Raw genomic sequence first — 16,479 nt, 5'->3', positions numbered from 1 at the left:
GATTTCTTGTTTTTAATTATAAATTCTGTTTTTTTTTAATCATCCCGTTACTTATAGAAATATATTTAATGTCTAATTAAAGTGACGGTTAAGTATTGAGTTAAATGACGATAAATATTGCGTTTCTAATGCAATTTTTGTTTTTAGTTTTTACAGTTCTTGATAATAACAATTATCATCATGATTGATGGAAGAAAGAGGCTTAGTGGAAGTCAATACAATAAATTAAGACAAATAAAAAAATTGAAAGAAGAAATTACTTTAAACAAAAACGCAAAAATAGACGTATATTTTAAATCTTCGAACGAATCTGTAGTACAACAGAATACCGATTTTGAAATAAGCATTGAATCATGTACTACTTCTTCAGCTATTGACGATAAAATCGACAATGCGTGTGCATTTGTCCCTCCGAGTGATGAGAAAAAAATAGAAAATATTTGTATTTTAGAAATCAGTACAGTAAATAATGAGACCGTTGTACGTGATGCAGACCAAATTTTGCCAAATGATCCTGTCGCGTGGCTTATTAATGATTATACTCGAGATTATGTGGCCATGCATGGATATGAGCAAAACAAGAATACTGACTTTTCTAAATCAAAACGACAGTACACAGATAAGACTCGAATGCTTACAAAAAATATTTTTAATAGGAAGCTTGCAAATGGAGAACTTCAGCCACGATCATGGTTGGTTTACTCTGAGAGCATGGGACGCGTTTTTTGTGGTACATGTTGTTTATTCCAAAGAAAAACAACACAACATTCAGTACTTAGTATGGAAGGCTTCAACGACTGGAAAAATGCTTCAGAACGTCTAACGGAACATGAAAATTCTAATAATCACAAGACATGCATTATTAATTTGATGAAAAGAGGAACTGTGTTAGGTAGAATAGATAAATATTTAATCCAACAACTAAATGAAGAAATGATCTACTGGAGAAAAGTTCTTCATAGAGTAGTAGTAGTGATAAAAACACTTGCTTCAAGAGGTCTACCTTTTAGGGGCCATGAGGAAAAATTTGGATCGGATCAAAATGGAAATTATATGGATGTTACTGGAGGTAATTGCTAGATATGATTCGTTTCTAACAAATCACATTAAGAAGGTTGGTAACCCAGGTCGTGGACATACTTCTTATTTATCTTCAACAGTTTGTAATAAATTTATCCAGATGTAACGATGCACCTCCGCATCGTTCCCCCTGGGGCCACGAACCGCTCCCCTGTCCGGCCGAACACCAGCCGGACAGACGAACAGGCGCTACGCGCCGATAATCGCCTCACACACGCGCGCGCGAACGGTCCGACAAGCGCGCACGCGCACGGATTCGCACGCTCCTGGCGTTGGAGCGACAGAGAGGCGTATGCTCAAGCGAGAGCGCGATACCGGACCGATCTCGGAGCAGCGGGGATGCTGTATTCCGAGGAGAACCGAACTCCACTCGAACATCCCCGACTCTCCGAGATCGGGGTATAAAAGGCGGACGATCTCACAGAGAGATCGACTCTTCTCCGGGCCAGCCTCTGAGCCAGACCCAGGAAATCCGCGTGGTAGAGTGAGCTCTGTCACCGCCGAGAGATCTCGGCGATTTCCGATCCCGCTTTCCCGGCACCTAGGGAATCCGAGTGGTAGAGCGAGCTCTGCCACCGTTGAGAGATCTCAACGATTCCCTCAAACCCATCTCCGTCCGAGAGTCCGCGGTAACGACTGCCACCCAGGGGGTAGAGAGATCTCTGCCTCCATCGAGAGATCTCGAGGCAGCCGGCACCGACTCACGTCGGGGATTCCCTACTAAGGGAATCCCGCCGCGCACCTGTCGCGAATTCGCGGAACACCGGCGCGGCTTCTAACGTAGGGCGTCCCGACCCGCGCGCGTCGCGGATCGACAAGGCCGGCGGCGACGTAAACACCGTGGAATCCTCGCGACGACACCGAACCAAGCGTGAGCGAGACCGCGCTATCGTGCGCTCTCTCATACCGGCCGCGGGCCGAGTGCGAGCGACCGAGAGAATGTAAATAGATCCCCGTTCTGTAAATACCGCGTCTTGTTATTGTGAAATCGCGTCACCGTACCGTCGCGGGTACACCTCGTGTATCCCCGAACTACGTGCGCATATTATCAGCATTATATCTCAAATAAAGTAGTTTCTCATTAAACGCACGTCCGATCTCGGAATTAATTAACCCGGCAACCTTCCTTCGAGCCCTGGCTTCCCTGAGCTCGTCCGCGCTCGGACAAAACACAGGTTGTTACACAGATAATTGCTCGCAAAGTCGTTTCAAAGATTATTAACGAAATTAGAGATGCAAAGTACTTTTCCATCATTGTAGACTCTACACCTGACATGTCTCATATTGACCAGCTTTCTTTTGTCGTGCGTTATGTAAATAAGAATGGCTCGCCAGTTGAACGTTTTATCAAATTTATTCCTAACACTGGCCACAAAGCGGAAGATATATTTAATGCTGTAATTAAAACACTAGAAATTTACAAGTTAGATATTAATGACTGCCGTGGTCAATCATACGACAATGCCAGTAACATGTCAGGTATATATTCAGGACTTCAGAATCAAGAACGTAAATCCACTGGCTGAGTATGCTCCATGTTCTGCACATTCTTTAAACCTGGTCGGAACTTGTGCTGCTGAGTGCTATCCCGAAGCAACATCATTTTTCAGCTTACTTCAGTTATTATACAATTTCTTTACAGCTTTGACATATCAATGGGAGGTCCTACAAAAAAGTTCTTCAGATGCCTCAACATCAAGCAATGTTTCATTGAAAACTCTTTCTCAAACACGTTGGTCTGCACGTGATGACGCTTGTAAAGCTCTGATGGAGTCTTGGTCGCTAATCCTGAACGCTATCATGACATTAGAACAGGATTTAACTCAGAAGGCATCTACCAGAAATGAAGCAAAAGCCCTGTGTTTACGTCTAGAACGACTTGAAACAGCATTCATGGCTACGTTTTGGAGCTTCTTGTTAGATCGTTTAAATGCAACAAATAAGTTACTGCAGAAAGTCAATATTGACTTAAGTACTGTTGTTGAGTTGTATAACTCCCTTATAACACTTATGGGAACTACTCGGGAATAATTCAAATTGTTTGAAGATAAAGCTCTTAATAAATCTAGTGTCAAAACTTATGAGTTTGATATTCAAAGAAAAAGAAAGAGGATACTTCACCATGACGAGGAACCTGATGAAATATTAGATGTAACTGGTAGCGACCACTTTAAAAGAAATACATTTCTGGTTATTATTGACCAATTACGTTGTGAATTAATTAAAAGACAAATTGCGCATGCACAATTCGATCAACAATTTGCTGCAATATCGAAAATAAATCAGCTCACCACCGTCCAATTGGAAGAAGAGGGAAAGATTCTACTTAGTCGATATTCAAATGATTTAGAGGACTCGTTATTGGGTAAACTGCTACATTTTAAAAGACATATTGATGTAGATAAAGATAATCTAATTCCGAAGACACCACTTCAGCTTTGCAAATGGATGTATGAAAAAAATTTGCGGGATCTTTATCCTAATATTGACGTAGCATTACGGATGTATGTGTGCATTCCCATAGCAAACTGCACAGCCGAACGTTCATTCTCTTTCTTGCGACGTATAAAAAATTATCTTCGATCAACTATGTTAGAAGACCGACTCAATGCTCTAGCTGTTCTCTGTATAGAATTAGATATTCTAAATAGTTTAGACTTTAACGACATTATAAATGATTTTGCGAAAGAAAAATCCAGACGCAAAGTCGTCTAATTTATTCTATTTCATGTTTAAATTAAAATAAAAGCTGTGTTAATAATTGAATCTTTTGTTTACGTACATTCCTTACATTATCACTTGTGATATCGGTAAATATATTATATTAAAATATAATAAAAAATTCTTACAAAATAACATAAGAAAATATAGAATGTACATAATATCAACAATCAATAAATACAATTATTTACGTTTTGATAATTTACAAATATGTATTAGAGATTAATCAGAGCTATACACTTAATTCTTTTTATCTGCATGAATTATGCAAGAAATGTGGAGAGGGAAGGCGGCAGTGTATAAACGGCCTAGGGGCGACAAATTTGTTAATCCGCCCCTAGAGGTATACGTGGAAAATAAAATGCAAAGCGACAATTGCGAAATAAAATACATAACTTCCAATAACACAATTTGGATACCACTAGGTAATCCGCATTCATGGTTATACTCAACAACAAGAAAACAATCAATAATCATCCAATGTAAAGGCCACGGGAAAATAAAGAAAACGATTGAAAATATAGGTAAAATCACATTAAAAATTGCAAATTAATAACACACGAGGTAACACCACAATCACCTAAAATATTAAACGAGACAAAAATTGAGACATACATGCCAGATTACAATATTTCCAAAATATTACCAAAAGAAATAATACAAGAAAAACTGAATATGTCTTAAATAAAAATATAGAGAATAGTGCAAGATCATCCAAAATTAAAAAATTTAAAAACAAAGTTAAAAGAATTGAATGAGGGTCTTGACACTCCGTATTTTCAATCAACAAACTTTATTTATGGCGACAAGCGGCGTTACCATGTTGATAATCGTAGCAGTTGCAATAGGGATAATACTATATATTGTAAAAAGGAAACGGGGCAAAAAGAGAGAAACATTAGAATACAAAGACAAGCGTTATAATACATTACCTAGATCAATTTTAAAACGCACACAAAGCACGCGTTTCTAATATTAAACCGATCTAATATATTTATCTTTTTCTCCTCATGTATTATAAAATAAAAATAATTGTAGAAAACTACGTGCCTCCGTTTTCTTTCCCGGCAAGGAAGGGGTGTAAAAAACAAAAAAAACTCCTTTTTCTCGTTTTTCTTTCCCGGCGGGGGAAAAGTGTTGTAGCTTAAGCAGTAACACCACTGTAGAATTTTTGAAAAATCGATTTTTTTTTTATTGCTTTAAAAAATACTTTGAACCTTCTAGAATGAGTTAAAAAAAGTCTTATGTCTGTTACAAAATTTTTTGTGTGAAATTTCGCGCTCTTTCTTAAGCGTGTCGGGCTGCTCCAAAACGACTACCTACGGCACATCGATACCTGCTCGAAGGGTACAGCCTAATGACTTACCTTCTGATTTCTAACTACTCTAGTAGTAGGAAACGTGGATATTCGTCGCTTTTCGGAATCACGTCATTGATTGGATGGTTCACTGGCAAAATCGTCGACGTTGAGGTGAAGTCCAAATATTGCAAATCTTGCGAGCATTGGAAGAGTAAATTAGAAACAGTTGAGTATGAAGAATGGCTCAAAACACACGTTGATGAATGTCAAGCAAATCATGAAGGTTCGTCTGGTAAGATGGAGGTAGACGCCGTCGTCGAAATGTTTCAACGTTCCGAAACTTTACATGGCATGAAATATGCAAACTATGTCGGCGACGGTGATAGCAAAACCTTCAAGGGTATACTGGAGAAACATCCATACGAAAATTTTGAAGTGAAAAAGAAAGAGTGCATTGATCACGTGCAAAAGAGAATGGGCACTCGTTTGCGAAATTTAAAAAAAAATGTAAAAGGCCTCGGAGGAAAAGGTAAATTAACTGCTAAATTAATTGACGAGCTTACAATATATTATGGTTTAGCGATACGGCGGAATCCAAACTCCGTGAAAAATATGAAAAATGATATTTGGGCAACCTTATTTCATAAAATGTCAACCGATGAAAATCCGCAACACGAGAAGTGCTCGGAGTCTTGGTGCGACTGGAAAAAGGCACAAGCAGCAAATTCCTTGGCTACTTACCATCATAAGCCGCCACTACCGAAGGAAATTTTTGAAGCTATCAAACCTATTTACGAGGAGCTGAGCCGTGATGATTTGCTAAATCGTTGCTTGGGAGGCTACACTCAAAATAGCAACGAAAGTTTCAATGCTGCTGTATGGAACTTGGCGCCAAAATCTTACTCAAGCGGCAAAAAAGTATTATGTGCAGCAACTGATATTGCTGTGTGCACCTTCAATGACGGTTTGACTAACATTTTACGAATTATGCAAGTTTTGGAGATGGATATCGGCTACCAAGCATACAATTTTTGCCTTGAAGCCAATGCGACAAGGATCGAGCACTCCGAGCGGGCTTTGACAGATGCAGCAAAGAAGGCACGCACCAGCACAAAATCGTCGCGGAAAGAAAATGAGGAACAATACTTGAGCAAAGAAGGGATGCTTTACGGTCCTGGGATAGCAGACTAATGGTAAAAAATTTCAAACAGTCACATTTTTCATTTTGTCCCGTCTAAAACACGTCTCTAAGCTTTAAACGCGTTTTTCTCAAAACATGGTTTTTTAAAACGGCACGCAGCATAACTCAAACAATTTTCATTCTTTCCACTCCAAATTTTAACCACTTCTTTAAAATAACATTTCGAAGAGAAACACGTACGGAATTTTCGATAAGTTGATTAGAACATTATTTATTGACAAATATGTGACCGTTTTTTCCGTCAAAAATTGAAATTTTTTTTTAAATGCGTGCCAATTACTCAAAAATAAATATTTCTCAAATTCCGTACGTGTTTCTCTAGCTATACTCATGTAGATTAAGAAAAAATTTTTTGTTTTGTTCCAGATAAATCTCTACGATGGTTCTGCTGCGTGCCGCAAACCCCTAAAAAATAAACACGTCTCACGACAGTGGCTATAGCGTCGCCATTTTTTAATATTTTTTAATAAAAAAATTTTTACAAACACTTAAAAACATGTTTAATAACATCCTTAAATATTATTTTCTTCTTACTTTTCCTTCCATGCAAAAAAAATTCACAAAAAAACGCTTTATTTGGGCCGTCTACAGTGGTGTTACCCCTTAAGCAAACACCAGTGCATAGCAACAAAAAGCGATTTTTTTGCTATGCATATATTCGCTAAACGCGAAAACAATGGATCGTCTTTCGAGACTTCCTCTCGAAAGACGTGCAGAAAACGCGAGAACTACGGAAAGCGCGGATCGTCTTTCGAAACTTCTTTTCGAAAGACGTGCCGAAAACGCGACAACGACGGAAGACAAGATAGTCTTTCGCCGGATGTCGCACCGCCGCCGATTCAGCATGCAGCCGACCTGCATTTGAGCGTCAGCAATATTGGAGGATAAAAAGGGCCTCCGAATCGGGAAACGGTGGAGAATAATTCGAACAACCGCCAGAGCAACATCACGGCCGTGCGTAACTCATACGTCGAGCCGCGATAAGAAGATAACGCGCACTGCAGCCCGTCGTAACAGGGCATCTAAGTGTAAGCAACCACTGTATAAGAAGAAGTATCGAGAATAAATCTACATTATATTGCGACAAGAAAGGTGTTTCTTGATTGGCAACTAGGGATGTTCGATCTTAAATCGATCTTTTAGAAAATCGATTCTTTTTCTATCAATTCTCGATTTTTTAGATCGATTCTTTAGTTCCGATTAAATCGACGAATTGATTTTTAAGGCCCGAGATCGGGATCTCGATTCTCAGGTGCGAACCAATCACGAGCGTTTCTTAGTTTTTTAAACAGTTTCCGAAAACTGTTGAACGCTCGTAATTAGTTTTTCTCTCGTTCCACTACGCTATTCCGTTGCATGGATTTGCACCCATAATAGGATTTCTACAATAAGCTATTAAAGACCTCGCACATGAAATGCATAACATAACATAAGCACAACATAAGACCGATGGACCAATGAGCATTTAGCATAAAGTCGCCATATTGATTTACATAACTCATTGGTCCAGAGACCTTAAGCTATGTTTATGCTCTGTTATGCATTTCATGTGCGAGGCCCTTTAGTCGATATCATAAGTTATAAGCCATAAGAATTAATCAATCACATCGAATATTCTCTTCACATTTGACTGTGATCAATTTTTATGGCTTATGATTTATGATACCGACTAATAGCTTATTGTAGAAAGCCTATAAAGGTTGGTTTATGCAGGTCATAACCGCTAACTTATGCCGGAATCTGTAAGAAATTGACCAATTATAGTCGATTATTCTTCTGTAAATCGATTAAAAGTTGCTAAAAGAAATTAGCGTTGGTATTAATAAATACATTAACAGAATAGGATAACGAATGCGAGTAGTGCTACAAGTGTTATCTAATAATTGCTAATCAATACGAGCACATGAGTGTATGTATAAGTTATTAAAGTACAAATTAATTTTTTATATGCATTACTAATTAGAAAGTAAGAGAAGCTTATAATGTAAATAGAAAAACTACGTTATTATTAAAATTGAGAACAAATAATAAATATTTTGTTATACATACAAATTAATGAGAGCGACATTAATTTTCCACCTTCCGTAATTATCCGGACACTGAAATAAGTCTTCCCGTGTATGAATTCCACTCAGATACTAATACTCACGCTGTAAGACACAATTATCTTACAACAATCCTTAACGCGTATATAATTATGTAAATAGTATGTATAATGATAAATATAAAAGAAATATAAAATATTTTAGTTAAGGCGTATGTTACGATCCGCCGGGTCTGTAAACCAGCGGGTCGTAATGGGATTTTGATTTTTGGCCGCTGTCACCAGTCGTCATGATTCGGGTGATATGCCCCTCCTCATGACAACAATTATTTATTGTTTGAACTGTTTTTTTTTTATACATTAAAAGGGGTTTTGGCTGTTATGTGGAAGAGGGTGCGTGGTACAGAGGGTGAAAAGAAAGGAAAGAGAAAGAGAAACTGTCAGAACTTGATTTTACCCTTCAACTTTTTATTATTTACGATTCTAGTGATACAATTACAAGTATAATTATGCCTTAATATTACCGTGCGAATAATCAAAATTAATGAGAGAAAAGAGAAAGAAATTTAGTTAAAGATAAATGGTTTGGAAAGCGAGGATGGGTTATAGTGCCTCCGGTTTGTCTACGATTTTGTAGAGGTCTCGCGTGGACCTTAAGATTGTCTTGCCGGATATCATTTTTAGTAAGTTGTATTTTGAAGGCTTGCCACCAGAGTCTACAAATAGAACCTCTTATCGTTGTGAACGCAAAAGAAGAGAAAAGAGAGAGAATGAGCGCGTGCGAGTGTGTGTGTGTGTGTTTTAACGCGATCTAAAAAAATTAAGAAGGAACTTTATGAGAATAAGAGTTTGATAGAAGTCTTCCATTGAGGATTCAAGAAGTCTCGTCTCTTTCTTTATTCGATAGGTTTAGCAGTCTTGAGAGGAGTGCAGATTGGAGGAGCGAGTCGACGAAGGAGCTATGTGAGCGGGCTCGGAAGCGCGCACTCGCGTCTCGCTTTTAGAATGGAGTAGATTTTCCTAGTCTAGACAAGCGCCGAGGAGGCGCTGTTTGAGTGAGGCTCATTCAGCGCACTACCTGGCTGCTGCTCTCGACATCGGAGTCAGGAAAAAGGTTCAGCGGAAAGGTAGAGGTCAAGAGAGAGAGAGACATCCTGAGATCCTCTATGAAAGTCCAAATTATTAACCCATCCGTTATCTTATCAGCAATCTACAGGTTGGGAGGCTGCAATAGTTTGCGCTCTTCCCGATTGCTGACTCGACAGAAGTAGTGCTGTTACAGAAGTGAAGTGATTTCCGATTTCGCGTCGTATTTATACCATCTGGTTGTAGACGAGGGGGGGGGGCTCCTCCCTACCAGGGAGGAGAGGTTCCCGATTTCTGTTAGTTTTTCAATATAGGTAAGCCCTTTAATGATCACGAGCTTTCCGCGCGCCGCGCGGCTCGCGAGTTCAAGAGGGAATCGCATACGAGATCAAGAATTAATTTCGAAGCTTTAAAATTCACATATAAAATGTAATTTCCCAAGGATCCTTAAATTGAGCGTGCAGAACTGTAGTGCTGATTTTTCTGAGTCGTTACATAGCGAAAGAATTAGAATTTTACAACGCGAACTATTTTTTTATCGATCTTGAATTTTCAGAAGACTCTAGCGGTTGTAATTCTTACGGGATTTTAATATGGTGTGACAGAATGCAAGCCGAGAGTGAGTGTAAATGATTTTTAGATTGAAATTAATAAGTTTATTAAAGATACTATTTTTAATGGTCTTGCGAAGATAGACAAAATTATCGTACGAGAGTCGCGAGAAGCGCGCGCCCGCGCGCACCGGTTTCGCGACGAAAATTATTCCGAGATCCTTTAAAAATTCCTGCAGGTTACAACTCTTGAGCTATATTAATTTTGATTTGACAGGATGGTAATGCCGATTTTCCTGAATCGTTACGTTACCGAAAAGTTTAAATTTTAATATTGCTTTTGGGTGAAATTGATTTTTATACTTTGGTCGTTTATAATGCTCTCAGTTCTCTCGTTTTTTTAATTACGCGTGCATAGTAGGATAGTGGGGTAGGCGCTCTCCAAAGTGCACGTTGAAGTTTGCAAGTTTATTATTTCTACCATGAGAAAACTATTTTTCTTTACGACTGAATAAATCCTGGGACTCGATGCGCGCGCCCGGCGCTTGATGACGCAGACGGGAGCCGCGAGGCACGGGGAGACCGCGCGCGAGCGTTGGTATCGCATTCCGCGCATTATTTCCAATTTAATTAAATTTATATTTCAACTAGTGATCTCAGGTTGGCATGTACGGCGCAATAGCACCTAGTACACGCAATCATCACCTGATCACCGGTTTACTATTTTGTCTGTTAATATGTTTATTGAAAAATGTTACAAAATTTAGAGCGGTATATGATGCTATTATAATTCTAGATTTGACGTGGCTATTTATATTACATTATCTCTATGTATCGAAATTTGTTTCTGTAATTTTCTCTATAAGGTTTAAAGTTACGTTAACAAATGCATGCGGATGGTGCGTAAAGTTAGAGAGAAATTTTGGGCACCAGACGTAACAGCGTACTGCTTTTATTTTTACCAATATACAGAAATAACGTAAATTATATTTTATTTTTGAATTTTTAATATTTTTATTTTGTCAATATTAAAATCAGATATATTCACAATTTAATTATTTATTTATCTTTTTTAATTTTTTAGTATTATGTTATCCAATAATTTACATGGCTTGTATTGTCTACATAAAAAAAAATTTTGTTTGAACAATACGTAAATAATAAGTACAGATGTAATCTTGAAATGTACGGCATAATTTTGTATAAAATTAAAAGAATAAAAAAACATCGATTTTTGCGAAATTAATTCTTTGGCATTCGATTTTTGGACGGATCGATACTTTTAGTTACGATTCAGTTCGATTCAAAAAATCGATTCTTTTGACAAGATCAAACATCCCTATTGGCAACCGTCCGAGCTGCTGCCGTCCCGTGAGTTCTAACTCTTTGGGCAAAAGCAAATCCCGAAAATACCTACCGACGTGCCTGGAACACCACCGGGCACAACAATGTATAAAAAGTTAAAGTTTTATCGTTATTTATGAGAGATCAATCTTCATATTAATTCAAAATCTTTTGGTGTTTTTATTGGCCGCAATTTTAGAGTTGTTTTAATTTGAGTTACATGGTGCGCTAGTAGGAAGCATCCATGAAGAATCACGCTTCAATAATTATAAATTTGCCGTTCCTAATATTTTATATTAAATTGAAAAGATAAATGGAATTTCGAGGCGCGGAGCCTGGAGATATTAAAGGAGGTCGCGAGTTGAGGGGTTGGCGCGCACGATGTTTGTCACGCGCCGATAGATACTTGCGGGTGTTGCGCGTCGAGGGGACGGCGCCACGATGTTGCCAAGCGGTTGCGCATGTAAAAGCCGTATGAGCGATATCGAATTAAGATTTCGATGTGGGATTCATTTAATTGGTCGGAGGGTGTTCCCGACTCTCAATTAGGCTATTATTAATACTGATGGCGCAGGAAAATAAAAATTTTTTCTGCCAGATGTAACACCCTTATAACCAAATCCTTAGCTCCATCCACAATAAATATGTTTTTTGATTAGACAAAGCCATGTATTATGCTCTTACGAGTGCTATGCATCAAATTTTCCAAGTGTTATAATGTATGATTGACAAAGTGCACATGAATAACGAAACAAAACAAATTAGACCAAATGCGCATTGTTTAATCTGTTTTTATTTTCCTACCTTCCTCCAACAGATATCTCACTTTCTCATGGAAAATGTGCTTTCTCAGATCTGCCTCTAAGTCATAATTTTTTAATTTTAGCGTTAATGTAAATGTATATTTTGAATGAATTGATGTTTGAAACAAGTATCATCTGATTGAATGAAAATATAAAAATAATTCGAATGCCTGTTGTACGTATAATTTTACAAGTTGAGTTTTGAAAGTTTTAATGCTGCATGTTTATGCTGGTTTCAAAAATTTGTGACTGGATTAATTAATAAATATGGCAAGTATATTTTAAATCCTGTTTATTAAAGTTAATAAAATTAAGTGTAACATTTGCATTATATATAGAGTTCATTGAACTAATTAAAATAATACATGATATTACATATACTCGCTGTGTGTTACAAAGTGAATATTAATTGTAAATTAATAATATATGTTAATCTCACTGTTACTGATATTTAATAATAGTAGAATATCTAGGCCAGTTTAAACCCAGAAACAACGAAGGAGGGGAGGGGGTTGGTATGCGGGGGAACTGTAGGTGCGGGAGAGTATGTTGTGGGGGTATGACTCACACACGTGCTTACATCGTTATTAGTTTTGATAAACAAGGGTAGTGTACCGGCCAATGTTTATCAAAACAGGGGTGTTTTGTTGGCGGCGGCATACCTATGCACGTGATAAGGTAATCGTCGTTGGGGGGGAAGGGGGGACCCTTGGTGTCCAAATTTGAACCGACCTATTATCATTTGCGGCAAATTTTGCGGACGCGCGCGTGTCTAACGCCGCCGCCGCGCAAAATGAGAAATAATAATAAATAATAAATAATTTAAAAAAATTTACCCTGCCACCGCTGCCCTTAACTGTCGCCGCCTGCCATCATCACTGTCTACTTGCTACTGCTGCCCGCCGTCGCTCGCCGCCCACCGCCACTACCCACTACCACTACCACCACCACCACCACCACCACCATCATCCCACCATTTACCACTATCACTATTGTTATTGTCTTCCCCGTCCGCGGCTTTCTTGTCCGCGGCTTTCTTATCCGCGGCTTTCTTGTCCGCGGCTTTCTTGTCCACGACTTGTTTGTCCTCGTCCGCGGCTTCCCCGTCCGCGGGTTCTCCGTCCTTGGGGGGAGGAAGAGGATAGAAATATATTATTGGATTGTCGTTCTCCTCCTTCTTTTTCTTCACTTCCAGCACCTCTACTTTCTCCACCTCCTCCACCTCTACCTCCACCTCCTCTACTTTTCTTCTCCTCGCCATCCACCTCCTCTACTTCTACCTCCACCACTTCCTCCTCTTTCTCTTCCTCCGCATTTTCTACCCGGATGCTTCGTGATACCTCCACATCCTTTGGAGGGATGCGTCGGAAATGTCGTATCCCAAAATGTCAGGATAATAAATGAGGGGAAGAAAGTGAAGATGTTAAACAGATTTCTAACATACACATGGTCTTGAGGAAAAGGATGTCTGTGAAGAACGGATTCTGCGGCAACAATAATTCTTTCTAATCATGGGCGGCAACTTTTGTGAGGTGTGTGTGGAGTACTCCACACATGAGAATTTTTTATGTGTGGATTTTCACACATAAAAAATTCTTTATAAACAACTTGTTGAAAATAACAAGTGTTAAACTAAAAATAGTTAAATATGTTTGGAACTTTTATTTCAATCAAAATTTCAATTACACACATTGAGCAAACCAAGTGCGGCCGATAAAATATTCACGCAATACGCAGTTCTCTTCTTGTAGTTTGTATTTTTCTTCGCGAAGAACGCTAGTATCGCTAGTCTATAGCTTTCGTGCATCTTAGCGGCTAGTCTTTATTTGTTTCGGAATAAACAAGTGAGAGACAGAACCCAATCGCCGTTGTGTGTGTATATACATGTACATTTGGGAGACCGACTAACATATAATGGAAAGGTATATAATACGAGTGAGAGATAATAAGATACAGCCTTTGAAAATGTTGAACCACGAAACGATTCAATCTCTATCAGCTCTATCAATACAAAAGAATCTCAAGGTGAAGTAGCGTGTGTCTTTGATTCCGATTGTCTAAAGAAATAAAACATGAAAGAAAATGACACGAGTGCAATAAATTGTTTAGAAGAGACCAAATTTAGTAAAACTTTAGATCAAAACAATAGTCAAAGTATAAATATAATAAATATAATAAATAAATATGATAAACCAATTTAAATACGTAATAACTGTTAATAATTATTTCAATTTCCTATATTTTCTAATTTATTACATTTTTTAGAATTTTTGCGTGAAAATACAGCTAAATTTTTTAATAAATTAATATATATATTCTCGATACGTATATATATTTAAAACATGATATTTAATACATTTTTAATAAATGCGCACAAATATATTTAAATAATTTTGTTACAAATAAAGATATTCCTAAAGCTTTTAAACGATGGACAAAAGAATTTTCGTGGGAAAAGAATCTAAATTTGAATATTGACAGAAAAGCAATTTGCATAATATGCACACAAGCGATAGATCTAAAGTTGCCACGGCCATTTAACACTCAATCCGTAAATGCAAAAGAAGCATTTGTAACCAAAGGTTATAGTAACTGGAAAAACGGCTTCTCGCTTCAAAAATCATGAGAAAAGTGATTTTTACCTTTCAGTTGTAATTAGATTAAATAATCTGAAGAAACTGACTGTTATTCAACATATATCATCCGCTAAACAAACTGAAATGGTAGAGGCTCGAGAGGCCCCCTTCGTAAAATATTTTCTACTATAAACTTTTTAGCTTGACAAGGATTAGCTTTCCGTGGAAAAACATACGAATCTTTTAATGTATTAAAATTACTATTACGAGCCGAAGACGTCTCCATACTTGAAAAGTGACTTGAAACGTAATATAAATGGACTCATAAAGATTCAGTAAATGAAATTCTTCATTTGATGGAAAAAGAAATTTTAAACAAACAACTTGCAAAAATTAAAAAAACCAAATATTTTTCTATAATAATCGACGAAACATCTGATATTACACGATTCGAGCAAGTGTCCTTTTTGATAAGAATCGTACTGGACAATATGACAATAGAAGAAATATTCATGGGATTTTACAAAACGCCAAGTACGATAGCCGAAATATTATTTAATATAGTGAAAGATATTTTGGCTCGATTTGATCTAGATATCCATAACTTAAGACGACAATGTTATGACGGAGCGACTAATGTAAGCGGAAAAATTACAGGATTATAGGCACGCATTAAAGAAAGTAAACTACGAGCTTTATACGTGCATTGTAATGCTCACAATCTAAATTTAGTGGTACAAGTCGGGATGGAGTGTATATTCAGCGTAAAAATTTTCATTGGTGTGGTGAAGAAGCTCATCAATTTTATACAAGAATCCCCTAAGCGCCAAGGACGTTTTAAAGAATTGCAATCAGATATCAGTCCTGCGCTTATACAGTTTTGCCCAACTACGTAAGAATTAAGATAACTATGAAATAAAATATTCGATAATATTTCATAAAACATAAAATGTTCGCACTTACATTGTACATATACATATATCTATACATGTACTGAATGTATTAAATGTACTTAACATTGTTTTTCCTTTTGAGAAAGCGCTTTTTTTTAATAATTTTTTTTTTTAGCAACGGTTTATAAATAATCACATTTTAATTAAAAATTGAATAATATTAAATTTTAGGAATAAATAATAAATTCTGCTGTGTATATATATATATATATATATATATAAATTTATTAATTTAGATTTATGATTATTAACGTTTGTTATATTTTCGATTTATTAGGTGGTGTAAAATCTTTAAGAACGCTGTATGAACCAAACAATTATGAAGCAACTCGACTATTATTTGAGTTTGATTCAACATTTCATTGTAGCAACTATACAAAAGCTCTTGGATTTTTACACTATCTCGAAAGTTTTGAATTTTATTTCAATCTAAGTTTTATAATTAGAATTTTTGGAGTTATCAAAATTTTAAACACTAACTTGCAAAAAATGAATTTAAACATTCAAAGATCGTACAAGATGGTAAAAAATGTAATTTCGATGTTTTCAAAGTCTCGACAGAATAACTTTGAGTCGATATGGGAAGAAACTATTACTAAAGCTAAGCAACTAGACTAGGACTAGAAGATCCTAAACTACCGCGGCTTCGTAAGGTTCCAAAATGATTGGAAAATACTGATAATAGTCATGATTTTTCAACGCCAAAAGCACATTATAAACATGTATATTTACAAATACATGACCAAGTCTTTGCATCTTTAAATGAAAGATTTTCAACCGAAACCATGAACTTTTTAAAAGAAATGAAAAATGTTGCAAT

General features: G+C 37.0%; 2 protein-coding genes across 2 annotated transcripts; both read left to right on the top strand.

Moving 5' to 3' along the window:
* The first annotated feature begins 2,847 nt into the window (after positions 1 to 2,847).
* Positions 2,848 to 3,795, top strand: LOC113004983. Its single transcript, XM_026139752.2, has 2 exons — positions 2,848 to 3,052; positions 3,128 to 3,795. The coding sequence occupies exons 1-2, from the start codon at positions 2,848 to 2,850 to the stop codon at positions 3,793 to 3,795; spliced, it is 873 nt and encodes a 290-aa protein (XP_025995537.2).
* Positions 3,796 to 5,126: 1,331 nt separating this feature from the next.
* Positions 5,127 to 6,797, top strand: LOC120357535. The gene is made up of 2 exons (XM_039448168.1): positions 5,127 to 6,294; positions 6,669 to 6,797. The coding sequence occupies exon 1, from the start codon at positions 5,159 to 5,161 to the stop codon at positions 6,290 to 6,292; it is 1,134 nt and encodes a 377-aa protein (XP_039304102.1). The 5' UTR covers positions 5,127 to 5,158; the 3' UTR covers positions 6,293 to 6,294; positions 6,669 to 6,797.
* Positions 6,798 to 16,479: the final 9,682 nt, after the last annotated feature.

This window comes from Solenopsis invicta, chromosome 4 (assembly GCF_016802725.1).
Source record: "Solenopsis invicta isolate M01_SB chromosome 4, UNIL_Sinv_3.0, whole genome shotgun sequence".
Lineage (NCBI taxonomy): Eukaryota > Metazoa > Arthropoda > Insecta > Hymenoptera > Formicidae > Solenopsis > Solenopsis invicta.
This window is presented reverse-complemented; position numbering and strand designations above follow the sequence as displayed.